This window comes from Penicillium canescens, assembly GCF_028828765.1.
Source record: "Penicillium canescens strain IBT 15451 chromosome Unknown utg000006l_segment0_segment0, whole genome shotgun sequence".
NCBI classification, from domain to species: domain Eukaryota; kingdom Fungi; phylum Ascomycota; class Eurotiomycetes; order Eurotiales; family Aspergillaceae; genus Penicillium; species Penicillium canescens.
Genome location: NW_026703968.1, coordinates 3,341,065 through 3,367,570, shown reverse-complemented (window position 1 = coordinate 3,367,570; position 26,506 = coordinate 3,341,065). Strand labels below are relative to the sequence as shown.

Here is a 26,506-nt window from a genome sequence, read left to right as displayed (position 1 = left end):
TTAGATCCGCGGTATAAATCCAGATTTAGGACGCAGCATAGTTTGCTGGGTCATGCTGGCTATGAGAATACCATCGTCATCCCACACTTGCCCTTCACTAAAAGCCCTGGCATTGTTTGCAACAGCAGTTCGCTGTTCTGAGACATGCCAATTCTTTAGGGTGATTTGTGGCCTGAATATCCGTAGTGCAAAATCCAAAGTGGCACAAGCACTTGCGTCTAGCAACTCGTACCCACTATGATCCGCAGGTATGTACGCAAGACCGCGATCCATGTAGAAAGCAAGAGCGGACAGCTCTTCAGCCTGACTTTCCAGCGGACCTCGCACTCGAAATCTTTCGCTGGATATCACTGACGGAGCGGTCTCTGGAATTCGTTCTCTTTCACCTTCTTGAAGGAAGATTGGTTGAACATCCGTGAATTTCTCGATATACTTGTAAAGGCCATATCCATGGTGCGCAGGATGCTTCGTATTGACCGATGCCGGAGTTGCGGATGCGCTAAATTGCGGGAGAACGCTGTATGTGACCATAGATGTGGGCTCCTCTACATGGAAATCGGCCGATGCGACGAGGCACACTCTCATCGAACCATCATCTGCTTCCTGGTTGACTCTTATGACTCGCGTCTGGAAGCTCCTGGTATCCCGTACATTTTGCACCTCGCAAATCAACTTGCGGTCTGTTGTGGCGGGACGGAGGAAATGCCCGCAAATGGAATATAAGTGGTGAAAATGTGAAACAGTCTGGTATGCCGAATTCACCGCAATTGCCAACAAGTTCCCTCCGAATGCAGTCGATGAGAGCTTGCCCATTCGTGTCGGGTTGACAACAGAGCGATAGCAGCCAGGACGTATAGCATCAACGCCAATTTGGCGGTTGAGGGTAATGTCGGAGTCGTCCATTGGCTGTCAATTATATATTTGGGGGCGTGAAACAACAATAAACTGGGATACCATGCATATAAAACAAATATGATTCAATCAACATTTTGGAGCATTTATGGTATTTAAATGGGGAAGAATCAAGAATCATGAATATGCCGAGGTAGCAATGAACCTTGGAAGGCTTCATATTCTCACCCCTTGCTATTGTAATCATGAAATAATCTACAGAGTTATTGGAAACTAGCCAAGATAGACGTTAATTACTTAATGAGCGCTAGGTTCGCTAAAATGACCAAACTGGTAGAGTTTCGGCAAGTTCAATCCCTGCTCATTGCTGATTATATTTCTATGATTGTGCCGACGCTGCAATAAGAAAAACTAGGCCCATCTTCAGTACAGCCCACATGTTGCAAAGGCAGCTGGTCACTGAATGATCAAATTCACCGAGGCCCTTCTTGATTAGAATAACCAGCCGTCACCCTCGGGAGACAAAAGATATTCTAATACCTTGGTTTCTCCCAATTGTGAGATAGAAGAGCATATTACTTGGAGTGAATTTTGAAATATTATTTATTGGTTTGAACGAAATTTCATATTCTCTGTCACCCGATCGCAAGCTTTGTTGGCTTTTGCATCCTCAGTACGCTTATCCTTCGTCTCGCTTGAAACAGATGTTAATCCCTCACAAACAACTTGGACCTACAACCCAAAATAAGGACCCGATAACCATGTCTCGGGATACCCTTACACCTCCATCTTCTGCAGAACTGCCTCGCCTGCGAGTGCTCCTTTTCTGTTTGATGCTTACAACCACCATCCACTACGCGCACAATTACACTCGAGCCGCAGACTATCCCCCTGTTCCTTTCATCTACGAAAGCCCCAAAGCATATCGCATTGGAATACTCATTTCCTATCCATTTCACACGTTTTGCGGATTTCACGGATACAGACTGTACACGTCTGGTAAATATCGAAAATCGCTTCTGTATCTTGGCAGCTACGCAACCCTGGGCATCCGCACACCGGCTCACTTTTTTGGTGGAGTTCCTCAAATTCCATGGTTCTGGTTTTTGACGATTTTCACGGATTTTTTTGCTGGAGTGGCTTTGGGCGTCTTCTGTTATGAGACATACGCGTCACAAGCTCTTTCTTCTGCCACGATGGGAGTCTGAATTATGCTTATGTTACTTTGGACCAAATGTACTTATGGCCGAAGGTTACCGGGAGTCAATTTTAGTAGACCCCTATTAATTGATTTGTTTAGTTACTCTATCGTCGCAATGAGTGGCATCAAAGAGTAGCATTGACCTACCAATCCCGCTTCAACCGAGCCTTGATATTCTTCACATGCCGAACTCCGCCGTTACCAACAATCCACATCTCATGCTCCCTAAATGCCAGACTCACTGCCACTTTTGATCCCCTTCCAACCCGAACACTCCCCAGCACAAACCCAGTCTCCGGATCAATCACATCCACTCCATCACCGGAACTTGCAAATAGCCAGCCTACCCTTGATGCGCGGATCCCATCATAGTAATACGTCAATAGAATCCCCAACATGTGCTGGTTGGTGAGTAATGTTCCTGATCCGGACATGTCGAATGCCCAAAACATTCGTTTGCCGTAGGGGTTCTTGTTCGAAGGTCGGAACTTGGAGATACCTGCATCCGGAATGTACAGCGATTTTCCATCTGGAGAGATAGCTACTCCATTTGTATTACCATCTGTTATCCAGGTGACTTTCGACTGCATTGTCGTGTTGTTGACGAAGTAGATCGACGAGTTGGTTGGAGGGGCGAAGTTGACGATTTCACGGGCCTATGAGAAGATAGCAAGTCAGTATAAATTTCTTCTTTGCGGTTAAATAAGAAAAATCCGAGTACAATTTAATACTTCATCACATACTCATCCTGATTTAGTGTCTGTCAGGTAGAAGTTCAATTCTCGATTCATCTCTAGATCATTAAACCTAGCAAACGGCTGCCCGAAGAAGTTATTTAGAAGAACCTTTTTCTTCAAGACAGCAGTTCAATTTACACCAGACTGGCGCTCTCGCTGCTTCCAGCTCCATCGGCGCAATATAAAGATAACCCTGGTATGACATACAGCCGTGGGCGTTGAAGGTTGGCGGGTCAGTTACGATATTTTTGAGGCTATTGGTATCCATATCCAGCAGATATTGTCATTTGTGAATACCATCAACGCCATCGGGTGGTCCCCATTCAACAACGAACAGCTATCTGTTATTTTGGATGTAACAGGGCGCCTCGTAGGATTGGTAAGCGAGCTTCTGGACGCTCTCTATCGTGGCTTCAGCGCCTATTATACAGAAGAATTTGGAATCATAGACCACGACGTCGGTTGTGTTGACGTTTTGCAACCGGGGGAAGTGAGCGGAATTATTCCTATTGCTTCATAGCTATTCAAGGATTTAGCGACGGCACTACCGTACTTACGTTTGCGCTAACGAGGAATCGCTCACTTGGCCTGCCCAAGGTGCATTAAAGATTGTTCGATTGAAGTGTCCTTGGAGTGTAGCAAAGGCAGAAGTGGAGATCCAGGCACATTTTGCGGCTGGTTGAACGAACCAAGAGGGTAGGGATTTGAGATACATTGAACTATTCGACATGATCACAACTTGACATCAATCCTTTTGAATATGTCTCTCGTCACTCAATAGTTGAAAATCAGTTGAGCTTATAGGTTTTCTATAAAGTCATTGGGCTCAAGGCAGGTGTTCCTGCACAAATAACAACACACGGAGCTATCCTAAGCTTGATGGGATCTCTTGTATTTTGGAGACTGTGCTTTCCACAAATCTCCTTTGTTGACAAATGTAGTATGTGGAAGGACAGAGATATAAGACCTGGCATTTAGGAATGAAACGGGCATCCACCAGCATATCCTTGCTTCTTCAAGTCTGCAAATATGTCTTCCATTTCATCCGCTCCGCGTCTTTCCTGGGCAGTCGGACCAATAGTTCTCAGGTCATACCCGTCCGCTCGCCATGGGCCCCCGTCCGTTAGAGAAGGCCCGCCGGTTATCCACGCCAAAATCGCTTTGAAGCTCCACCGATTAGAAAAGGTTGGCTTCACATACCAAGGATGGGCAATCCAGAAGTTGGCTGTGTACAGACCGGTGACCGGGTCTGGAGAGCTACTAAGCATTTGTACTTTCTTGCTCTCTGGGCGGGGGAAACTTAGATATCGTAAAACAAATTTTCGGAAGTTGAAAATTCCTCCCATCAGAGTGTAATGAACGGTTGTTGGCTTCCGAAATCTGTCACTACCGTCAGAGTCTACTCTGAAGTCGCTTCCAACGATTGTTGACACATACCCCATACTCTCCTGCATATAACTCTCAACCCTAGAAGCAATCATTCGCTCCCCAAATGGTTTCAACACAGACGGAAGATGGAATGTGGCCAGATTCATGAGCTGCCGTCCGATCTCGTGGGTAGAGTTGGTCGGCTCAGCAACTCGCCTTTCGTATTGCAATGTCCAGCTCATAATCTCCTCAGCAAAATGGATCCCATCTCTCCAACCGTCCTTCTGTGACGGGAGATTGGTAAACGGAATTTCCATGGCGTCACCAAGAGCTTTATGGAAAACACCAATCGCGCACTTTTCGACGTCTGAGAGATCTCGCCATTCGATTGAGCCAATGGTTTGGAAAATATCGAGCACAGCGGAGCCCAGAGTATGTAGCATATCATCATCCAGAATCTTGCCGGCTTTCCGGAATCGGGCGTGCAGATAGTTCATACGGGAAATTCCAAGTAGATGAGAATCGGACCCTGGTTCTCTGTCGTGAACCTCGTTCAGAATGATTTCTGTGTCTGCTGCACGTTTTGACGCATTTTTGTCGTTTAGTTGTCTGGTTGCGACAAACAACTTGGCCATCGTAGGAATTGAACCTGTCTGATATAAGATATTAATTAGCAAATGGACTGGATGCGGAGGCATTTAGAAAGCAAGACCTTCAGCAAAGATAGTTTCATAGAGAGATGCATTGAGAATGGAAATTCCAATTCCCGTAGATTGCGCACCACCTCATGGGCTTCTTTGACAGTCATCTCCGATAATGGACGTCCATTTCGGTAATATTTTATTTCAATGGAACGGGCTCGTTGGTATCGATATTTTCTCACTGCCAGAATATAGATTACAGAAAAACCCACGGCTAGATATGCGAGTTGAGAGGCGTAAAAAATCGGGATCGTCTTAACCATGATGGCTGTGAGACCGGACATCACAATGAAGACAGAAGTATAAGTAATCATAAGTATAAGGCTGGTTGCTCGCGAATTGAATACTATTTATACCCAGAAGCGCCCTTGTAGGGCATAAATCGGAATGCCGAGATATTCTAATCAACGACATCAAGTCCCGTACGTTGGGGATACTCTCAACAAAGTGAACCTGGGATTATAATTCTTATTACAAAAGCTAGGATCTATTTCCTGGATTTTTTGTGTTCCCGTCTCTAGTCATCTCCATTCACTGGTATCTCGGAAAATAAAATGGCCAACTTCGTGCTTGATACACCAACGGTTATCGCAGTCCTGGTGATTTTTATTACTTGCATACAAGAATCTGCCGTGGGTATGGCATGTGAGTATTTTGCTATAACCGAACCCATAGGAAGTAACGTCATTAACAAATTATGCACAGTTTCGATTTATCCGGACGCTTTTGACTCGACTCTTCATCACCCGTATCACTATCGACCAGCTGAGCCCAGAATGTCTCTTCCTCCCCGCCATTCACCGTACAAGATCGCCCGTGAGCGAGTGCGATTACAATATCCACAAATCCAATTCGACATACTTCACCGACATGGATATCTCGCGGGGCAATCTTAGTCTTCTCCTATTCAGCCAGCGCCTGTCGTTCCGTCCGACACACAATACTGCAGTCATGATCTTAAGTGGTGTACAGTGTGTTTTCCACAGAGAGATCAAACCATATCAACCATTTGAAGTTTGGTCGCGTGTTCTGAGTTGGGATGAGAAATGGATCTATATCGTGACGCATTTTGTCGTCCGAGGCGCCTATCGACCAAAACAATTCTGTCTCCAAAAAAATAGTGTCGAGACACCATCTCGTTCGAGGGAGCATGGAGACGCGGTGACGCAAGAGAAGAAGCGCCGAAGCGTATTCGCGTCTGCGGTGTCGCGATACGTGTTCAAGCAAGGGAGGAAGACGTTCCCCCCAGAAAATATGCTAAAGGAATGTGGCCTGCTTCCATCTACAGATGCCGTGATGGGATCTAACCCCATTGCACCTGACCAAACAAAAGCTTCTCATTTAATCAAGCGAGAAATTGAGGCACGACGCAAAAGGGATTTGGAAGTTGCTCAGTTGAAAATGGGGTGGGACGGCGTCAACAACTGCTTCGAGGGCGAGATTCATACGGCGCTTGGAAGATACACCGATCTGTTATGGAGATAACAGAGAGCCGTTTCTTCGATATATCTCATCTTGCTGGCCTAATTAGGTATCCGCCTAGGCATGCCTGGCTGGGCTAGGCCTTGCGTTTCAGGCCATGCTTGTTTCCCTGTAACTTACCTCAGGTCTTCGGCCATCTGTATTTTGTTTTTTTATCTGAAAGTTTCAACTAGTTTTTCTGTATTTATTTCTCATTCAGTGCCTCTTTCGTGAATGTAGCAGGCTTTCCATAGTAATTGAAAATCACCTTCTCCTGCTTTCCCTCTAGTTTTATGCCGTCGATAAATGCGCCCGTTGCATTATGACGCGTTTTACGAAAATTTTAGTATATATATCAGTCCTAGGCATATCTGAATAAGGGGCCAGATATAGTGGTCTTTTGGCCCAGTAGGAGGATGCGTGCCCAGGCTATATTTTACCACTACTATCAATCTCGAACAAAATTATTTCCTCGGAAGTCGAAAAAGAACTGAACGATCTGAAGAAGTTTGCCACTGTTAGGGAACCCAATCAAAGTTCGATTACTTTGCTATTCAAGATTTGGTGTGACCCACACGGTTGACCCCAACGCTATGAGAGCCGAGGCCGTCGAGTGATTAGAATATCACGAAAATATCAGCACACTACCCATAGCATTCAACTATACGGCTCTGATTCTCTTGTGGGAAGAGTAGAACCATGTAATCGTGAGAAAGACGTTTCCATGCGACTTTTCGCTCCATTCTAGTTCTCCAGCCCAATCCATTGATACACTTTTGCTCTCAAACGCACCACCTTGCATCCTTGCCATGAAGAAACATACAAAGAATTTAACCCACGACACCGAAATGCTTGACGAGAACTCGGTGGCTAGTCCGGAGGAAGGCGCTTCAGTGGATAGACGGAAAAATCCACCACGCCGTTCTAAACGCCCAGGTAGACCGCGGCTAGATGCACCAGGTGCTTCTGTTTTATCCCAGGTCAGAATTGTTTATGTTAATGTAATATTTTTGGACGGGCTATAGCTAACAGTCAGTAGGAGCGGAGAGACCAACTCCGACAGGCTCAAAAAGTACACAGGTTGAAGCAGAAGGCGATTTTTCAGAATGCAACCGTGCGAGTATCTGAGCTAGAAGATCAGATTGGGAAGATCCGAGATGCATTTGCCAACCTCGAGAATGACGCTTCTGTCAGTCATCCAGCAATCTATCAACGACTTAATAAGCTGCGTGCAGCAATCTTTCAACCGCAGTCAGAAAGTCCAGAAAAGAGCCCAGCTGCATCTGAAAAGGCAAATCACAGCCCACCACCTGATATTTTTGAATATGTGGCTTCTCGGAGATTACTACTACAACCGGACTCTACAAATCGGCTTGGAGAAGGTGTTTCCTTTTCGACATCTTCCAGTTTTAATCTGGATGACGATCATTCAGCGATCCAGAGCCGAAGTTGGGTAGAACGCCCACTTTCAGACAGCGAGCATCTGTCTTACTACTTTCAAGAGACGAGTTTTACTCGCGGCTTGCACCGTTATTGTTTAGAGCACGCATTTCGCTTGTTCATCGACCCCCGCTCGTCTCCAACTGCCAATTATCGGATATTTAGATTGGTATCCTGCATACGAGACAGGGAGAAGACATATCCATACTTCAAAAGATTGGTGACAGGGGGAATCGAAGATAAACTCGAGCTACCGGGCCTCCCATTCTATTGTATCGGAGGCGCTGGGACACACTACCCGCCCAAAGACGAATTTGGAAATGCAATTTACCCTCCGAATCGCCGGATGCCAAAGCGTATTCTTGGAAGCATGGCGATAGCTGAGAGATCCTTGGATGGGGATACAGGCTTTAACCAACTAAAAGTGCTCGAGACATTTGGGCTTGGGGGTCAATGGTTCGACTGTCGAGATGTCGAAGGATATCTTAGCGAGCGCGGAGTATCCTTGAAACAATACTGTGCACTTCCTAAGGTACCAGATAGGAAAGCAGATCGCATCCTTGATATTGACTTATTCTGTCGCAGTAAGTTCGAAGACGTTGTGATGGGTTGCCAAGATATACTTACAAAGCGACAGAACTACTACACAGTACTGTCATTCTAGGTCGAGTACCGGGGTTCCGCAAGACTGATGTTGAGCATGCTTTCACTTCCTCGCTTCGTCGCGATATCTCATCGTCATGATATGAAGAGCTAATTCAATGCTGGGAAGCACAGAAATTGCAGGTCAGATTCTTGCGTGATATCAGCACAACGCGACATACAATGGCCGTCAATTGGAACCAACGGAAGCCTTGATCTAGAATTTCGGCCGCACAAATTTGCGATTGAAATAGGTGGCCATAAAAAGGCTCTGCAGTAAAGAGGGAGGCATGTGTCATGGGTCATGACCTGATTGTGGACTTTTGTTCGATAAAATAGACCGGTTCTCCATTCTTTCACATGACTCTCGTTCGAGTGCTGTTTCTAGGAAATGACAAGTTGAAAGACCGGAACTATTAGCATACTTTCAATGTTTCATAATCCAGTCCCATGTTCTCGATGATATTGGGGGGTGTCATATTGGCAATCGATGTTAAGTCTGGATCATGGTCTGCTATATTACGCGTTGAGACTATGAAACTAAATACATCAGATCTTTCTCAAACTCTCCGACTCGACATACTCTTGAGTTCACTGCTTGTTGCTTTCTCCTCGTCCATATTGATATCCAAATGGCGGTTTGCTCACCAACAGCAGGAACTTTAACAGATCTGATCTTGTAACAAGGCAAAGAGAGCAATGCTTCTGCACTCACCATACTCCGACCCTTGTAGCACTTAGGGAAAGCTAGAAACAGCCATACAGTGGCACATCATGTAAACGCAATGAGAAGTGCAAAAGGACTATTATTATTAAGATCTTTAACAAAAAGGTAGTACACTAATATTCGAGATTAGCTTCACCTTAGTATACAAATATCTTATCTAGAATCCTAGATAGAACAACGTTTGGCCTTATTTAGATTATAGTTAGTGTCATATTCGAAAACAGATTCCTCCCTATACACTCATGAATTACTTCCAGAACCCTAGCTTGAATCACGCTAGTCTAAACCTAGTTATTCTTACAAAAGCCCCTGCTCGATTGTATCGTCTAAGGAATGCGTCATTGTCATAATACAATAAGTCTTTATGGAACCTCGTAGTATATTCCATGCAAAGCAACTCAAACGTAGGGGAAGCTCCAGCGATAAGGAAAGATCGCCGCCAACTTATCCTCCTTTCACACGCACACAGCCTTTGTCCACGCTCGTTTCATAGACAATAGAAGGCCAAGATGGTGTTTAGAACCCAGTATTAACCCTGGTAGGAGACTACACCTTTTTTGAGTTGTTCTTGTCGTTGGTCGCATATATCGTACTTGACAGCCACTCACGGCTAGACAATCACACCACTTCCTTCCCGTACGGACTCTCTGACTCTCTAGTCCAGACTACTGGTCTACTGGTCTACCTAGGTGCCCCAGCCAATTTGTAGCTCTGACTAGTCTCCCAACTATACATTTTCGATCTGAATACAAAGCCCCATAGGCCCTGCTTGTCAGGACCACTGCCCGACATTGGACTTGGGCAACTGCACCAGATGGGTTAGGGCAGTTGGGGACACGTCAGATATGACTTCATATTATGCCGATCACCTAGCAGGGGCAGTCCTATATAGAGAGTTCCCGCTGGTCCAGGGAACGATCAGCGTTAGGTCTTCTACAATACTATCATATTGTTTCACACGCATTATACTAGGCTTCTACTTTGCCTATCCATTCCAACATAGAGACCCATCTATCAGCAATCCAGCTCGACAGGATTGGCCCCTCTTTTTCTCCGCATTTTCCTTGCCCACATCCATATCACAACCACAACTATACCCCACAACTTAACCAAAACATTAAAACTACAATATGTGTATCTCAGGCTGGAGCACTCCACTCAGCTACATCGGCCTTGCAGCCCTGGCTTACATAACCCTCCACTTCACCCGCCAAGCGACAATATTCCTCCTTCGCAGCACACTAACAGCCCGCTACAACCGGCCCGGCACCAACTGGGCCCTCGTAACAGGCGCAACTGATGGAATCGGTTTCGGCTTCTGCGAAGAGATCTGTGCCCGCGGCTTCAACGTCATCCTGCACGGGCGTAACCGCACTAAGCTCCAGCGACGCGCTAGCGAGCTAAACGAGCGCTTCCCAACCTGCAAGACAGGCATTATCGTACTAGACGTTGTCGATCTCACATCCTCCGTGGACGGGGTTGCTGACGAGGTTTCCGCTATTCTAGCCGCCTATGGGGGCCAGTTAACCGTCCTGGTGAACAATGTAGGAGGTGACGGCAGGCCCTCTGGGATGCTAGACAGTTATAGCTTCAAGGATGTGCAGGAGACGATCGCGAAGAACGCGAACTTCGTCGCGCAAATTACGCGCATATTGCTACCGCTTCTAGCGGCGGGAGACCCAGGCGTTGTATTGAATATTTCGTCCGTCGCGGCGTGGGGGCTACCCTATGTGACTATTTATGCTGCAACGAAGGGGTTCGTCGATACCTTTACGTACGCACTGCAGGCCGAGTGTAACGCCGAGGGACGGGGGTCGAGGTGCTGGGTCTACGCGTGGGCCAGGTGAGCACACCCGGGTTCCCGGTTGCTCTGGGCTGGTTTGTGCCGACGCCACGGGTGATGGCGCAGGCTGGGTTGAATCGTGTTGGCTGTGGGCAGACTATTGTATACGGGTATTTCTGGCACTGGGTGCAGGGGTTGGCGTTTGAGATGATGCCTCGATGGGCGCTAAATATGGTGACGACGGCGATGCTGAAAGCGATGAAATTCGAGGAGGAAGATAAGGCGAAGAGGTGGTAAAACGGACTTGATAGTTTATTAATTTTGCAATAATTACAACCTTACCTATATCTTATTTATCTGCATGGATCAAAATTACGGGTCAAATAAGGGAGAGCTGATTTGCGCAAGGCATCAACTTGTATCATAAAATAAAAGACCACGTTAATGAGGTATAGCCAGGGGCCTTTGAAGTAGTAATTACATATTCTTTCCAACAGCGGGGGTTTTTGACGCTTCGTTGCAGGTCCATAAAAAGTTGGGAACTTCCTAACCCTTCCAAATTGACGAAGCTTGCTTGAAATCGTATTAGCTCTTCGAATGATTTACAGGATTGGCGAGCAGGTGGTATTGATGGAAAATGCATTTCGATACTTAAAAACTTTTTATCGACGGATCAGCGTGTTTTGAAACAAAGTTTGGGACATAATCTATGAGAGTAAGGTGGTGAAAATGATTTCGAACCATCCTGTATAAGTCCATATAAATGACGGTGATAGACTGAAAGAGCCTAGCCTCTAGAAAATGCTAGGATCTCTTTCTTTATATAGCTACTGTGGATTTGGACCGAAGTCCGTTTTACTGGTCGATAATACGATGTAAGCGCCCCCACCCATGCCGAGCATTTGGGGTCGGCGACTAACTAGCTAACTGTCGCTTTTTAAGGACAATTGAAGCAAACCTGACAGGTACATACCCTATGGCCATATATACTAGAATGAGTATTAATGCAGGTTATATAGGCTTTCGCTTTTTAACGGAAAAAGACTAATGTCAAGAGCGGTTAGGAGTAATTTCGGAGTCATCCATTGGCTGTCAATGAAAAGTTTGAGGGCTTAGACAGGAATAAACTAGCAGAGCGATCATGTATATAAGCCAAACTTGAGATAATTTGACATTTTCGAACATACTCGACATTGAAATAGTATAAAATCATGGCGATGCAGACGGCAGCGAACGGCTCATAGGTCCGGATTTACTGACAGCTCTCCCTTTCCTATGTGCCTGAGAATGGCAATGATACCGCAAGCCAACCACGGCCATATACTCTCACACCAGAATACCTCTGCCAGTTCTTTGATTCACCTTTCCGTTCTAGTACAATTGGAGCACAAATTAACGTTCTAGTCATTCATATAAACCTGGGAAACCTGGATGTCCCCGAAGAACAGCGAATTTGGGGAGACAAAAGGTTTATTATTGTCTGCCACACAAGTTAGTAATCCAGGAACTAAAGCCAGTCGACAGAAGGAAATTGTCACATACAGTAGTTGCAGCGTTAGGTCCCCTCTAATCTTTGCTTTCAATTCAACTTCCACATCCAGATTCAAGTCCAACCTCAACTTTAATTGATCGTTTTTTGCCGACTGAGGCTTTACTTCCGTAGACTCTGTCACTTGCTCGACAGGTCCAGTCGCTGCTTTTGGAACAAGTTCACTGGCCCGCTCTATCTGGCCCTGGGTTTCCGGAGGGTTAAGCATGTGGCTCACGCGCCTTTCCTGTACCGTCCGTTGTTCGGAACTTCCTTGATACGGATCTTGTGACTCTGCCGAAATTCGACGGGCTCTCCGGTGGTGTCGAGTACGATGGTTCTGTTTTTCAACCTGCGGTGCAGCCTGAGGTGAAGGTGTTCGTCGGTCATTCTGTCTCGGATCTGTGGAATTGCTACCCAAGTTTGCGGAAGGGGAATTTGACTTGATAGAGCCTGAGACACCATTCACTCTTTGCTCATTAGAGCCGTTTGTTCCTGGATCTGAAGTTGAACCCTTTCGCAGCTTCGGAGGTCGGAGTTTTGGGGGCTTCCTGTTCGGCGCGGGAGCACTTGCGCTACCATTCGCGTTTTGAATATCATGATTAGACTGCGCTTGCATTATGATAACAAAATACAGTCAAGCGTTGTATTAGATAGAGATATGAAAGTGTGAATTGCTATGAAATAGAATTTCCTTGCCCATGTTGCAATTGCATTCAGTCCGCCCCGCTGACGTCAGGATAGGCTTGATCAGGACATAAAAGAACAACAAGAATCTTGCCGAGTCTGGATTCTCGCAGATGATGAAGAGCTCCCTCCATTAAGTCAGCCACAGACATAGAAGCGATGTTAAAACTTGTTTCGAGCTAATAAAAAGTCCGATTCAACGTACAATGCTCGGAGCTTCCGGTTGAGAACCAATGAAATTGATCATACCCGAGGATCTGCAACGTCATGAACTATGGGAACCGTGGATGCGAGCTGTGACTTGATTATGTGATTAATTTTCATTTACCTGATTATATGCCTGCGAGATTCGTTTCTCATTTATCCAGATCACTGAATATGGATACCTTCACCACACAGAAAAAGCCAACACTTCCAAAAGACGCAGTTCATTCGAGCGAAGAGGATGAATCTGATTTCTACACCGACCAGGAAGGTTCTTTCCGAGACAAGCACACAAGCGAGGCCAGTCAACTGGAAGGATCAAATTACGATTCTATAACGACATCTGAAACCGAGTCTATCGAAAGAGAAGTCTCAGCCCAAGATGATAGACATGCACCCACAACAGAAGTGATTCGAAGAAAAATGAGTGCAGCGTTACCGGCAAACAGAGGAATAGCTCCAATACAACCGATATCTGAGCAGAACGGACCGGGAAAAGTGATAGTAAAAAGTGATGGAACTGCGTTGAGCCCAGCATTACCGGCAAACAGAGGAATAGCTCCAATACAACCGATATCTGAGCAGAACGGACCGGGGCAAGCGCTAGTAAAAAGTGCTGGAACTGCGTTGAGCTTGAGACTTGATCTAAACCTTGACGTTGAGGTCGAGTTAAAAGCTAAGATTCATGGAGATCTGACGTTAAGTCTTCTGTTAGTCCCTCATTATCATTACCATACTTTGGGAAGCATGAAGCTCATATAATGCAGGGCCTAATTAACTAGTAAATTGACCAATGCTTACTGGCGTTGGGGGTGTGGTATTTCGCATTGCCTTGTTTCAAGACCTAGGTGTCAATTTGACTTAATTGAACAGGAAAGTCTAGGAGCTACTAGTTCTCAGTGCCACAAGTGTCCCAAGGCACATTTGGTGTGGCAACATGCTAGACTGGACGGATAGATATAGTCCAATAAAGCTCATGGCATGGAATGACGAGGTAGGATCCTTCTATATGACCAGGAGGCTTTGTGGTACCACGGTATATCTGTGTCATTGAGGCCCTCTTGCGAACCCCATATATCAACATAGTCTCGCTTGAGGGTCATTATTCCATGGTAAACTTAGTAGTTCGGTTACAACTGGTAGTCAGTGGCCATTTTATCTGTAGCCCCAGATGTGGCGAGTCGGCCGGTTCCTGGTCCCGAAGGGTATCACAGTGATGATATCATGAAGCATATAAATTGCATGCTCGAATATCTCCTGTGCTCGAACATCTCCTGTGCTGTAATAATTTACATTTAATGAAAACCTACTAGTCTTCAATCTATACCTGCAAAACGAGATATTAGTTCCAAAAAAAGTGGTTGCCGAAAGCTGCAAAAGCGCAAGAACGAAATGGCATCACCGGCGACAAAGCGAGTTCCATCAGCGAAAAAGCCTTTAGTACCGCCTAAGAAGCCCATGGGAGACTCAATTTCCCAAAGCCCTTTAACTGGTCAGGCAGCATCAGAGATCAAACCTGTAGACCAGGCGAAACCCATCAATAAGCCCTCGACACCAACCGCACCCAAGAAGAATATTCGAAAGTTGCCAAAAGGAGCGGGAACCAGAGAATTGCCTCCAGTCTCCCAAGAGAAAAAGGTATCGCAAATCAAGACTCCGAATGTCGACAAAACTGGAACACCAGATGAAGGGAGTGCAGTCAACTTGGAATATGAGGAGCCACTACCAATAAGAGAGTCCATCGAAGAGCATGAAGAGGCGGTTGAAACCCCAGAAGATGCGCAACAGGTGGCAGAAATTCCCTCTAAAGAGCAGAGAGAATCTGAAACGAAAAAAGTGATTCCGCCTCTGGGTCGGGTGGGGTCTCATTTTTGCAGCGAGGGAAGAATGCAGCCTCGCGTATTTCGGATCTAACGGGCACCGTCAGAGATCTCAGCAATCGGGCTACCGCTGCGGAATCACAGGGCGCTTTGGACGACATTCAAGATAACATTCGAGGTGTCGCCAAAAAGTTCAAGCCTGACGAAGGGGGTGTTGCCAGCAAACTCACGGAGAAAATTCCCAGTCTCCCCACAGATTTGTCTGAGTTGAAGGGGCTTGAGGTTAGCGAAGAGGGAAAGATCTTTGACAATGATGGCAATGCAGTCGGAACACTCGTCGAGGGCGACCCCAGCGACCTTGCTGGCCAGGTGGTTGGGGAAGGTGGTGAGATTTTAGATGAGGATGGCGATCTGATTGGCCGAGTTGAGCTTGTCAGCGACGAGACTGCAAAGCAGGCCGGTGCAGTCGAAGAAACGGTTGACACAGATAATGTCCCCAGCTTGCAGGACCTCGCAAACCTGCCAGTCGCAGAGGACGGCGCAGTCAAAGACGACGACGGTCGAGTATTGGGGCGACTAGTTGAAGGTGACCCGGATGATTTGGTGGGCCGAACTGTTGATGAGAATGGCGAAGTTTTCGATGAAGATGGAGACTTGATCGGGCGAGTCGAGCCTATCTCCTCAAAGCAAGTTGAAGAGTCGGCCGGTGAAGCCGAGCCCACTGGTGGGGTGTTGCTTCCAGACGTTGCCATCCTTCGGGGCAGAGAAATCAACAGCAACGGCAAGATTTTGAATGATAAGGGCGAGGATTTAGGCCAAGTTGTCGAAGGTCAAGATCCTAGGCATCTGTCAGGAAAGGTCCCAAACGAACTGGGTCAAGTGATGGACATCACCGGAGAGGTGATTGGACAAGTTGAACCAGTGCCAGGCCAGGCTGCAAATACTGCGATGCAAGAACTCGAAGACAAAAAGGCGGCTTTCAAAGAGCAAGAAGCCAACAAATCACCGGAAACCTCCCAGGAATTACCTGACATCTCCACGCTAGAAGGCCTGAAATGCAACAAGTTCGGATACATTGTCGGCGAGGATGGTGTGCCAGTTGGTGAACTTATTGAGGGCAACCCCAAAGAGTTATCTAAGGGAGAATTCCAGCTCGATGATCGTGGTCAATTCTGGGACAACAGAGGAAATATCTTGGGCTTAGCGCAAACAATCCCAATTGAAGAGGAGGATCAGCGCCCATTCGCAGGGTTCGAAGATCTTGTCGTGGTCACTGATGGCTGGGTCGAAGACGCAACTGGCGCTCGAGTAGGCCAGGTTGTTGATGGAGAGATAAAGAAGCTTCTTGGTCGGGCTGTCGATGAAGATGGAGATATTTTGGATAAGCGAGGCAACCTCATTGGACACGCTGAGCCCTGGGAAGAGCCGGAACCAGAGCCAGAAGAGGTCGATTTCTCTTCCTTGGAAGGTCTCTCGCCTAACAAGCTAGGCTTTGTTATTGGGCCAGACGGCGTGTTGATAGGCCGTGTAACGGAGGGGGACTTGAAAAAAGTTGCTGGTAGGACCATCGATCACGAAGGTCAGCTGTGGAGCGACGATGGCCAGGTTATTGGACGGGTTGAGCTGGTGGCGGAAGAGGAGCGTGAGGAGTTGGGGCCTTTTAGCGGTCTAGGTGATCTGGTAGTGAGACAAGACGGGCTTGTTGAAACTGAGGAAGGCACTGTTGTTGGCAGGATCATTGACGGAGATCCTAAAGAATTACGAGGTAAAGCTGTGGATGATGATGGAGACATCATGGATAAGGTGGGCAATGTGATAGGACGCGCTGAGCCCTATACTCCATCCGAAGTCTCTGAAGAGCCAGAAGAAGACCTGTCCGAACTTGAAGGGATGACAGTCAACAAGTTTGGAAATGTCGTCGACGAAAACGGGGCAGTCTTTGGACGGCTTGTCTCAGGAAATCCCAAGAAGCTGAATGGAAAGAAAGTGGACGGAGAAGGTCAGGTTTGGGGTGACGATGGGAAAATCCTGGGCAATGTTGAACTTATTCCTGCCGCCGAGCGAGAGCAACCCGAAGGGGTGTTTTATGGGCTCGAAGGCCTGACTGCGACAATGGATGGATATGTGATCACTCCAGGAAGGGAAGTGGTCGGCAGGCTAATCGACGGGGAACCGACAAGACTTGTTGGTCGTGCCGTTGATGAAGATGGCGAAATTGTGGACAAAGTGGGCAATGTCATCGGCCGTGCAGAGCGATGGGCCCCCGAGGAAAAGGAACGCGATATTAACCCGATGAGTGGCCGAAAAGTCAACCGAGATGGCGAGGTCCGCGACGAAGATGGTAATTTGATAGGCAGGGTTACTATGGGTAACCCCAAAGCCTTGATAGGGAAGACGGTGAATGATAGTGGCTATATCGTTGACAACGATGGAAATCAAATTGGCGAGTGCACGCTGGAGGAGAACCTACCAGACGCCGAACCCGAGCCCGAACTATCACCCGAGGAAGCTGAGCAGCAGGCCAAAGAGGAACATGACCGAGATTTGGCGAAGAAGATATCATCCGTTATACAGCAAACACTTGAATCAGTGGAGCCGCTCTGCAAACAGATCACACAGGTAGCCTTTCTGCGGATACCTCACATGTTGATATAACTAACCTGATATAGCATCTTGAAAGAGCCGATCGTACGCCACGAGAGGAGTTGGATGAAGAGAAACTAGTCCAGACCGTGAAGCCTCTTATTGAAGATGCCGGAAACATGCTGCAGGAGTGTAAGAGCACCATTAGGGCACTCGACCCCGATGGGTCCATCGCTGCATCCGCAAAAGCTCACAGTGCTTCTCACGAGGCAACACCGGAAGAATATCAGCTAGCAGATCTTTTGAAACAACTGACTCAGACCGTGACGACTACCATTGACAATGGCCGTCAGAGAATCGCAGATATGCCCCATGCGAAGAAGAAACTCAATCCGCTGTGGACATTGCTATCTGAACCACTTTTCCAAATTATTGCGGCAGTCGGTTTGCTTCTAAGTGGTGTTCTCGGTCTTGTCAACAATCTTCTGAGCGGACTTGGCCTTGGTGGTCTTGTTCGTGGTCTTCTCGGTGGTCTTGGAATCGATAACCTGATGAACAGTCTCGGTTTGGACAAGTTGGGCATTGGAAATTGAGGAAGTCTTTATTTAACATTAAAATTTCTGCTATTACATCTCCCTCAGCCTTATTAAATTTGTACGTCTGTGTAAGGCGGTCGACTTGACCAGTCACCCCTGGACTAGCAAAATCAAGACACCCCGTTTGTACTATGCCTCTGGTCAACTTGCCGCTCCCAGTAGATGAAATATTCATTTAAACTGAGAAATAGCTGTCACGCAACTTCCTATATTGCCCCAGTCTTTGTCGCAACAATTCATACTCGTGATAAGACAGAATCTGAGAATTGCGATAATATGATGTTACTGGTTTGAAACAACATGCGCCGATAGTTGCTCTAGCCTCTAGCCAGAGCTTGAACCGTTAAATGAGCCTACCCTAGTAGATAAATGGTAGTACTAGGTAACCTGTTTATCGTTCGAAAAAGGGCGGTGTTCAAATGACACTCGCCCCTACTATGAGCTAACCCTAATAGGAAAGGCAAAGTAATTGTATTTCACAAAGTGTTACTTGGCCTTAGCACTGCCTATACTCCGAGTACCTAAAGAAGACTTCTTTAAGCTTAGCTGATTGATAGTCAGGTTTAAGCGATTTTCCAAATTCCACAGGTCCGGTAGGAAACATATATTGTCTAAGAGGGCTGCAGATCAGAGGAGACCTGGAGCTCTATCTTTTCAGCCCCCACTCAGCGAAATCCCCCCCCCCCTCTCCAAATAAGACAATGTGCATGTTATTTGCACAATTGGATGTATATAGCAAAATGAGTGAAGAGGCTAGGGGCTAGGGAAGGCTGTCCTAGCCCATACAAGTCGGAAACAGGAGGAGTTCAAACCCCCCACCTGTTTCAGCTTAGTTCGAATGTTTTCGGGGAGAAAGTGCAGGCTGACTTTCGTCCGTCAATACTTGAAATGGGACTCGACATTCGAGCTTTTTTGGCAGATACGAGGAAATCCCGCCGATGTATAAAAAGCCTGGGGACGAACAAGATTCTGAGTAGTGTTTTAACCCGATCAGTACGCATGCTTGCCTTTCCAAATGCGCTCGAGCACCAATTGCAGCCATTCAAACGAGAAGACCCGCCAAGACCCGGTCATAGAAAGATTCCAGCCATGTTTCTGATCGACCCTAGGATTTAGATCTTGTCCACGGCCAATATCACACAAAGGAAGCATTGATGCGCCGATGAAGTAGCCAAACTCCGTGATTTCGGGTATGCTAAGCTATCTACCGTAGATCCTCCTAACTACGCTCGCTAAACTATAAGTAAACTATATCACAGGCTAGAGAAGATTTATAGATTTCCTAGCCGAGATTAAACGCAAAGCACCTTAACAATCCTCTAATTTGACCCGCCTAACTTAGAAGGATCATTTATATCTTACCGATTGCAATTATATCGATATTAGCTCTAAGAATTATGATGTCTATTGTAAAGAGTAAGGTTCTAGTGTTTACAGGATAGAGCCTGTCAACTAGGTAAGATGAAGATGCCTAGAAGCGAACAATATATTGGAGGAATATAGAGACTGATTCTTAGAGAACCGATAGGTTCTCCGGAGCAGACTATTTAATATAGGGGATTAGCGTTACGGTAAGCTAACGCTGACGTGTCGACACCTATATGGTGTCGATCCTCTGTAAGTGCGAGAGATCTGTATATATCTTCTAAGGATTCCGTTATAATTATCCCCCCGTCTAGTACGGGTGTCCGCACCTATAGTGAAGACTATAGAACGTAGCCTATTAAAAACCTAGTAGGAAAAGGTAGCTAGTATTAATAGGGACTATAGTAATTACGTATAGATAGCGAGGCCATAGGGAAACGATAGCGTTATTTTTTGGGTTGGGCGGGGAGGGGGGGGGTGTCTTTCGTGAGGGTGACCCGCGCGGGTGACAGCCAAGTCTAATCGCGGCGTCACCGTTGTTCTTCCGCTTAGTCAACTTCCGTAGACTAACTGGAAGTGGTTAGTGGAAGCGATTTACGTAGACCTTAAAAATTAACTATTAAGCCCATAAACTATCTTAAGCTTATTCTCCTCGGGTTTTCAGTTGCCGCCTAACGTCAATGTCAGCCACTAGATGTCGGGGGATTCGGGTCCACGGAACTCCGATAACTCCTTTTCCAGCGGGCGAGCTTGCTCCCGGAACCTCCGCAGTTGTACCTTTGTGGTTGTGGGGCGTTTTGCTCTAGGTTGCATAATATCATCTCTGTAGTCCTGACTGCGAGTTCTATGTCGGATGAAACCGGCATCAAGGGCACAACAAGTCGTCGCCGGCACTTCGGCGAATAATGTAAGCCGAGAGGCCCCCGTCGGTCCTGTTCTGGCCGATGGGAAATTGTCTATAAATACGGCTTAACCTGTTGAAAATTGGATATTAAATTCTGCATTTCTAACAAGAACAGCGCAGTATCAGCACCCGTCCTCGACCTCCGAGCAGCTCAGGCACCATGATAACTTCCGCAGTCTATCTACTGTCCATATGGGCTGGTATGGTTTCTGCAGTTTATATCTTTCAGCCTGATAACCACACAACTTGGAAGAATGTCAGTCACACTCCAGATCATGCTCTAAAAGCTAAGCGCATCTGAGGAATAAACACTAATATCACTTGAAGACTCGGATCCCTACTATTATCGACCCCTCCGAGGACCAAAACTCTGGGTCTTATTGGACTAGTGCATTTCTTACCACCACTACAGGGAGACAATTTCTCCTCATCCAACACCAATTTGCCGCCTATTGCAAGTCCTCCGTCCTTGATCTGGGTTCACTGGAATACTGGAAACATGTGGATCATTGCGAGCCCAATAACGACACGAAGACCGTAACGTCGGATTCCCTTAGCCTCCGATTTCCCAACTTTTCGGTTGTCACGACCACACCCGACAAGGTATCCGGTTTGGAACTCTATGCTAAATCGCGGGATTATTCCTTCACTCTGAATGTAGAGTGTAGAACGTCCAAAATGCTGATGAATGGAGGCAACGGTGTTATCGCTTGGGGAGCTGACCGTGCGCATTCTAATACCACTCACTGGTCCATACCCGCCGCCCGAACATCCGGATTGCTCACACTCGGCAAAAGCAAACCTTTGGCCCTTGACCCGGCCAAGTCGTTTGCATATTATGACCATCAGAATATATTCGGTGGTGCCCCGAATAACTTCACTTGGTTTGAAGCTCACTTCCCCAACCCGAATATACGAGTTAGCATTTGGGCGTATGACTGGGCAGACTCCTCTGACGAATGGAGGTACGCAACTGTACGTGTTGGTGACGAGACTATGATGGTGCTGCCGTACACATGGCAGGTGGATTGGGACGATACCTGGGTGTCCGGTACATCGAACCGTACGTACCCTCAAAGATGGACATTGACGTTTGAAAATGGGGATTATTTGACTTTTAAGTCGGTAAAGAAAGATCAGGAGATGCTGGAGGGAACTTGGACAGGATTTGCCACGATCGAAAGCAGATTTATGGGTCAGACCTCCGGTTTTGGGATTGTCGACCAAGTGTACGTATGATATAGTCAAGTATGAAATGTATTTCGTCGAGGTATTGCTTCCGTCAGTAATGCTCGACTATATTGTTAGGGCTCGATATGTGTAACACACAACTAATAGGCATGTGTCTCGTGCGAGGGCTAACCTCTCATAAATTAATTGAATACCTGACATTCATAATTTGTTGTTGCTCGCTTAATCTCTTCGGTATCTAGTCTGGGTGCAAGTGTTACGGACCTACCAGGCACCAATCGATTATGGGGCCCCAACTTACTGATGGGCCACCGAGAGCCAACCGATCTATCTGTTATCAGATCACGTGCAGTACCTTATACTCTGGGCACCCTAGGTAATCAAGGAAAAGAGAAACGTGATCATGCTTACAGTAGTTTTCGAAATCAGCTATACCTCGACAAACACACAAGTCCTCTCCCGGATAATATATACGCAAAAGAAGAAATTTGATTGGATGGTGCTAAAATTAGCCCATTAAGTAGACCGCTTTCTATATTCATACCTCTCCTTACGTTACATTCACGTGGCCTCGAGACTCGTATTTTACATGTAACTCGTATACACAAGCGATCTGTCCCTGCTTCTTGTTCTTCGGCACAAATCTCCCTCCCTCAACCATTCAAGGAAATTTGAAACTTAACGCAAAAATTGACATGGCTCTAAGGCTCTCTGCTTCAAAGCTCAATTTCATTCGTGACATGATAGACAGCTATTTATTTTCTACATCTCAAATGGCCGAAGAAGCTGAATGCAGCAAGCTAACATTCATTAACATCCGCAGAAACCTGTGGCAATTTGGAAGTATCTACGCCCCCTAAACGCGAATAGGCCGGAAGCGAACTGTGACGCCGCAGATGACAGAAGCCTTGTGCCACCACCTCCTAGAAAAGCCAGGGCTCTACCTTGACGAGATGGCTGTGTTTGTGGGATGAGTTCTAGACATTGGTCACTGTTTCCAGCATTAGACGAGCCCTTGTTGCGAAAGGTTGGTCCAAAAAGACTGCTCGACAACGCGTAAGAGAGCAGAATGCCGATTTGCGTGACTATTACTTGCACAACCTATCCGACTTTCAATCGTATCACCTTGTATATGTTGATGAATCCGGATGTGATAAACGAGTCGGTTTTAGACGCACGGGTTAGGCACCGCTTGGCAGGACACCTTTGCAAGTAACGTAGTTTCACCGAGACCAGCGATATCAAATATTGCCTGCATATGCTCAGGATGGCATTGTCCTGTCCCGTATTTTCCGTGGCTCCATAGGTGCTGCCGTATTTGAGGCATTTATTGCCTAGCTTCTCTAGCATTGTGGACGATGGCCGGAGCCTAAATCCGTACTGGTCATGGATAATGCATTATTTCATCACTCAGAGTCAATTGCGCAAATGTGCGCGGAAGCTGGTGTGGAGTTGGTCTATCTGCCGCCTTATTCACCTGATTTAAATCCGATTGAAGACTTTTTTGCTGAGCTCAAAAGTTTCATCAAACGTAATTGGACCTATTACGAAAAGGATACCGATCAAGGTTTCGATGTTTTCCTCGGATGGTGTGTTAATATGGTCGGCGCAAGGGAAGAAAGTGCTTAGGGCCATTTTCGTTATGTAGGTTTGAAGATAGACGTTTTGGAAGGGTCAAGCTATGAATAATGATGTGAGGAAAGAGAGCGTATTATGAGGTACTGCATGGGACAAATATTCGCGCTATATATATGAAGTCGAGCAGAAGAGAACTAACAATCGACTAGATCAAAACTTATGGCCTTATATCTAGAGTTCGCCCCTATTCGCTGAGTTGCCGTTTATGGGTCGCAGCGCTGTATTATGACCAAAATGTTATTAGTATAACACCCCTCGTTTATTGAAAATTTTGACAGAAGCAACAGCCTATAGCACGCTGATAGACAATCGACCGTGGGTTCTCTACGTCTACTCTAGATATAGTCGAAAACGGATTACCCCTTTAACACACGCCTTCTTTCCTAGCGCTCTACCTAAGCCGCGCTAATTCTAATTCACTAGGAAAGTCTCCACTCTCTTTGCTTGGTGTATCTCTGGTAGATCAAGAAAATTACCGTAATTATAGGTTGCGGTACCGGGTGAACGACACCTGCGGAAACTGTTCGTGGCCCTACCAGATTTTGTAAATACTGTAAGAACTAGTACTGCTTTCGATAACTCAGAGCAGGCCATTCCCGAAGTGGTGAGACCGGGAGCCGGAATATAAAAGTCATTAGCGCCGCAAAGGTCAGGCCACAGACGGGCCGATAGCCATCCGAGCCCTACCAAACCGGATAATGCGCATTTGCCCGTCTGTGTTTGGCTGCCTGGAACCTTCCTGCATGTGGTATGTTCAATTTAGCAGGAATAGGATTTAATAGTAGGGAATATACTGTACACTACATAGCACATAGTACTCTCGCCCAGATCCTTTCTCTTTTTACTCCCCTCTTCACGAAATAGTCTTCTCCTTCTCTCAGCCTTTGCTTCTTCTCTCTTATTCAAGACCTGCTAGGAACCACAATGTCTGTGTCTCCCCCGCTTTTTTGCGCCCCCCCCCCCCGGGTGGTTGAATTATACTCTTTCGTGGAATTTGTCGCATATTGACCCTTTTTCTCCTAGGAATTCTACCGTGCTGCCCCCCGGCACCTATTGGGGCCAATATCAGGATATCACCAAATCCAATACCCACCTAAGCGTGGCAGAGAGATTGTGGGTCGCATGGTATGCGTGGGTGCAGAATGATGTCCTGGCCACCGGCATCATGTCCTTCGTCATCCACGAGTTGGTCTACTTCGGCCGCTCTCTTCCGTGGATCTTCATCGATAGCTTGGGTTTCTTCAAGAGATACAAGATTCAAAGTGTAAGTGGCAAGCCTAACACCTGGCACTAGCCGAAATCAACCCAATTCCAGCCGCCATCGAAACTAACATTCTGCTTCAGAGCAAAGTACCTTCATTACGCGAGCAATGGGATTGCGCCAAGTTTGTGCTTCTGAGCCACTTCACCGTCGAACTTCCTCAAATCTGGTATGTTCCTGCCCTCGACGGAGTGGTATTCTACCTGACGTTTGCCTCTCGGGCCCGATTGAGTAGTAACGGCTCTTCTAGGCTTTTCCACCCAATGGCCCAGTTCTGCGGTCTATCAACATCGATTCCTTTTCCGTCTCCCTGGACTATGACATATCAGATTGCAATATTTTTCGTGATGGAGGACACTTGGCACTATTTTATCCACCGAGCTCTTCATTGGGGTCCACTCTACAAGGCTATTCACAAAATTCACCACCAGTATTCCGCACCATTTGGTTTGGCCGCCGAATATGCTTCTCCTATTGAAGTGATGATTCTCGGCTTCGGGACCGTCAGCTGCCCGATCCTCTGGTGTGCTTTCACCGGTAACCTGCATATTCTCACTATGTATATCTGGATTGTGTTGCGCCTGTTCCAGGCTATCGATGCCCACAGTGGCTACGAATTTCCTTGCAGTCTTCACCATTTCTTGCCTTTCTGGGCTGGTGCTGATCATCACGACCTCCACCATGAGAAATTCATTGGGAACTACTCAAGCAGCTTCCGCTGGTGGGACTACCTCCTTGACACCGAATACACTCCGGATGCCCTGAAGCGCCGAAGAGGGAAAAAGGTGAAGGCAAAGAAGACACAATGATCTGAACATAAGCAGTGACGGTCTGCCTATTTTCTCTTCAATTTGGGCGTTGGCTCTGTCTGGAGCTATTTACCTGATAGATGATAGCCTTTCTTATGGTACTGTTCAAGGGTTGATTTACCATGACTAGACTTAGCTATTCTTGAAATTAATTGGTCTTCTAAACATCGCTAAACTCATGCCGTAGCCGAGAGATTCATGGCAAAAGATGAAGCGGCCTGTCTCGATTAATATACGATTTGTGGCTCTGTGATGAGAACTGACTCTTCGAACAATTTTAGAAGAACTTCCATGGCGCGTTTATGAGTGCTAGGACATGATTAGTCCTCAGCTACTCCTTGCTCCACTTTGGAGAAGCATATCCCCTATAGTAGCATTGTGCTATATACTGGCCATTTCAACACAATTCCGAGCCGGTATGAATCAGCATCGTAATAGCTTTATCGATGTCGGCGCTTTTTACGTTCGGCACAGGGAAAATGGACATCAACAACGATGACAGCAACTCCATCAATTTGAGACTCATCCAAGCTCTGCCGCTGCCGGCCGCCCCCGCCGAATATGAACCACGCAAAAATAGACATATAAATGACAACTATAACCTCTTGTGATCACGACCAAGAATGAGAGGATTCAGAGAGTTCGGCATCTTGAGTATTTGTGTGCACCCAAAGATCTGTGCGTGGAGCAGCATAATCACGCTGCTGGGTATACCGCGATACATTTCTTTTACACAGGGGGCTACGAGACGGTAGCTCGCCTCTTTGACGGAGGCACATCAGATCTCGTTATAGAGTACAAGAGGAGCGGTTTCGTCTACCATGCATCAAGGGCTTGGGGTCTTACTGATGAGGACCATTGACCATGGTTGCAGCGAATTGGAGGCTATAAAGGAACATGAGTGTGCCTCGGCGGTGATAGTCAAAATGCCTGTCAAGTCGATAGCTTCGGGCTCTTGTATAAACGACATTCGCTCAAGTTTAATTCTGAAGAAAAGACCAAAACCAC

General features: G+C 46.6%; 10 protein-coding genes across 10 annotated transcripts; 6 read left to right on the top strand and 4 right to left on the bottom strand.

Moving 5' to 3' along the window:
* On the bottom strand, positions 1-903 carry N7446_010094 (thioesterase family protein; the record flags this gene model as incomplete). The annotated part of the gene is made up of 1 exon (XM_058518839.1): positions 1-903. One exon carries the CDS (start codon positions 901-903, stop codon positions 1-3), a length of 903 nt encoding a protein of 300 aa, XP_058369627.1.
* A 1,293-nt stretch (positions 904-2,196) lies between these two features.
* On the bottom strand, positions 2,197-2,643 carry N7446_010093 (uncharacterized protein; the record flags this gene model as incomplete). The annotated part of the gene is made up of 1 exon (XM_058518838.1): positions 2,197-2,643. One exon carries the CDS (start codon positions 2,641-2,643, stop codon positions 2,197-2,199), a length of 447 nt encoding a protein of 148 aa, XP_058369626.1.
* Positions 2,644-3,764: 1,121 nt separating this feature from the next.
* On the bottom strand, positions 3,765-5,122 carry N7446_010092 (uncharacterized protein; the record flags this gene model as incomplete). The annotated part of the gene is made up of 3 exons (XM_058518837.1): positions 3,765-4,170; positions 4,228-4,811; positions 4,871-5,122. 3 exons carry the CDS (start codon positions 5,120-5,122, stop codon positions 3,765-3,767), a joined length of 1,242 nt encoding a protein of 413 aa, XP_058369625.1.
* A 291-nt stretch (positions 5,123-5,413) lies between these two features.
* On the top strand, positions 5,414-6,344 carry N7446_010091 (acyl-CoA thioesterase; the record flags this gene model as incomplete). The annotated part of the gene is made up of 2 exons (XM_058518836.1): positions 5,414-5,458; positions 5,535-6,344. The coding sequence occupies 2 exons, from the start codon at positions 5,414-5,416 to the stop codon at positions 6,342-6,344; spliced, it is 855 nt and encodes a 284-aa protein (XP_058369624.1).
* An 824-nt stretch (positions 6,345-7,168) lies between these two features.
* On the top strand, positions 7,169-8,720 carry N7446_010090 (uncharacterized protein; the record flags this gene model as incomplete). The annotated part of the gene is made up of 3 exons (XM_058518835.1): positions 7,169-7,300; positions 7,360-8,344; positions 8,398-8,720. The coding sequence occupies 3 exons, from the start codon at positions 7,169-7,171 to the stop codon at positions 8,502-8,504; spliced, it is 1,224 nt and encodes a 407-aa protein (XP_058369623.1). The 3' UTR covers positions 8,505-8,720.
* A 1,539-nt stretch (positions 8,721-10,259) lies between these two features.
* On the top strand, positions 10,260-10,976 carry N7446_010089 (uncharacterized protein; the record flags this gene model as incomplete). Its single annotated transcript, XM_058518834.1, has 1 exon — positions 10,260-10,976. The coding sequence occupies one exon, from the start codon at positions 10,260-10,262 to the stop codon at positions 10,974-10,976; it is 717 nt and encodes a 238-aa protein (XP_058369622.1).
* A 1,409-nt stretch (positions 10,977-12,385) lies between these two features.
* Positions 12,386-13,059, bottom strand: N7446_010088 (uncharacterized protein; the record flags this gene model as incomplete). Its single annotated transcript, XM_058518833.1, has 2 exons — positions 12,386-12,392; positions 12,455-13,059. 2 exons carry the CDS (start codon positions 13,057-13,059, stop codon positions 12,386-12,388), a joined length of 612 nt encoding a protein of 203 aa, XP_058369621.1.
* Positions 13,060-14,723: 1,664 nt separating this feature from the next.
* On the top strand, positions 14,724-18,489 carry N7446_010087 (DUF3659 domain-containing protein; the record flags this gene model as incomplete). Its single annotated transcript, XM_058518832.1, has 3 exons — positions 14,724-15,188; positions 15,209-17,770; positions 17,821-18,489. The coding sequence occupies 3 exons, from the start codon at positions 14,724-14,726 to the stop codon at positions 18,325-18,327; spliced, it is 3,534 nt and encodes a 1,177-aa protein (XP_058369620.1). The 3' UTR covers positions 18,328-18,489.
* Positions 18,490-20,548: 2,059 nt separating this feature from the next.
* Positions 20,549-21,971, top strand: N7446_010086 (uncharacterized protein; the record flags this gene model as incomplete). The annotated part of the gene is made up of 4 exons (XM_058518831.1): positions 20,549-20,602; positions 20,715-20,855; positions 20,927-21,828; positions 21,938-21,971. The coding sequence occupies 4 exons, from the start codon at positions 20,549-20,551 to the stop codon at positions 21,969-21,971; spliced, it is 1,131 nt and encodes a 376-aa protein (XP_058369619.1).
* A 2,155-nt stretch (positions 21,972-24,126) lies between these two features.
* N7446_010085 (sterol desaturase family protein) lies at positions 24,127-25,498 on the top strand (the record flags this gene model as incomplete). The annotated part of the gene is made up of 5 exons (XM_058518830.1): positions 24,127-24,176; positions 24,310-24,354; positions 24,452-24,692; positions 24,773-24,858; positions 24,940-25,498. The coding sequence occupies 5 exons, from the start codon at positions 24,127-24,129 to the stop codon at positions 25,496-25,498; spliced, it is 981 nt and encodes a 326-aa protein (XP_058369618.1).
* Between the last annotated feature and the right edge of the window lie 1,008 nt (positions 25,499-26,506).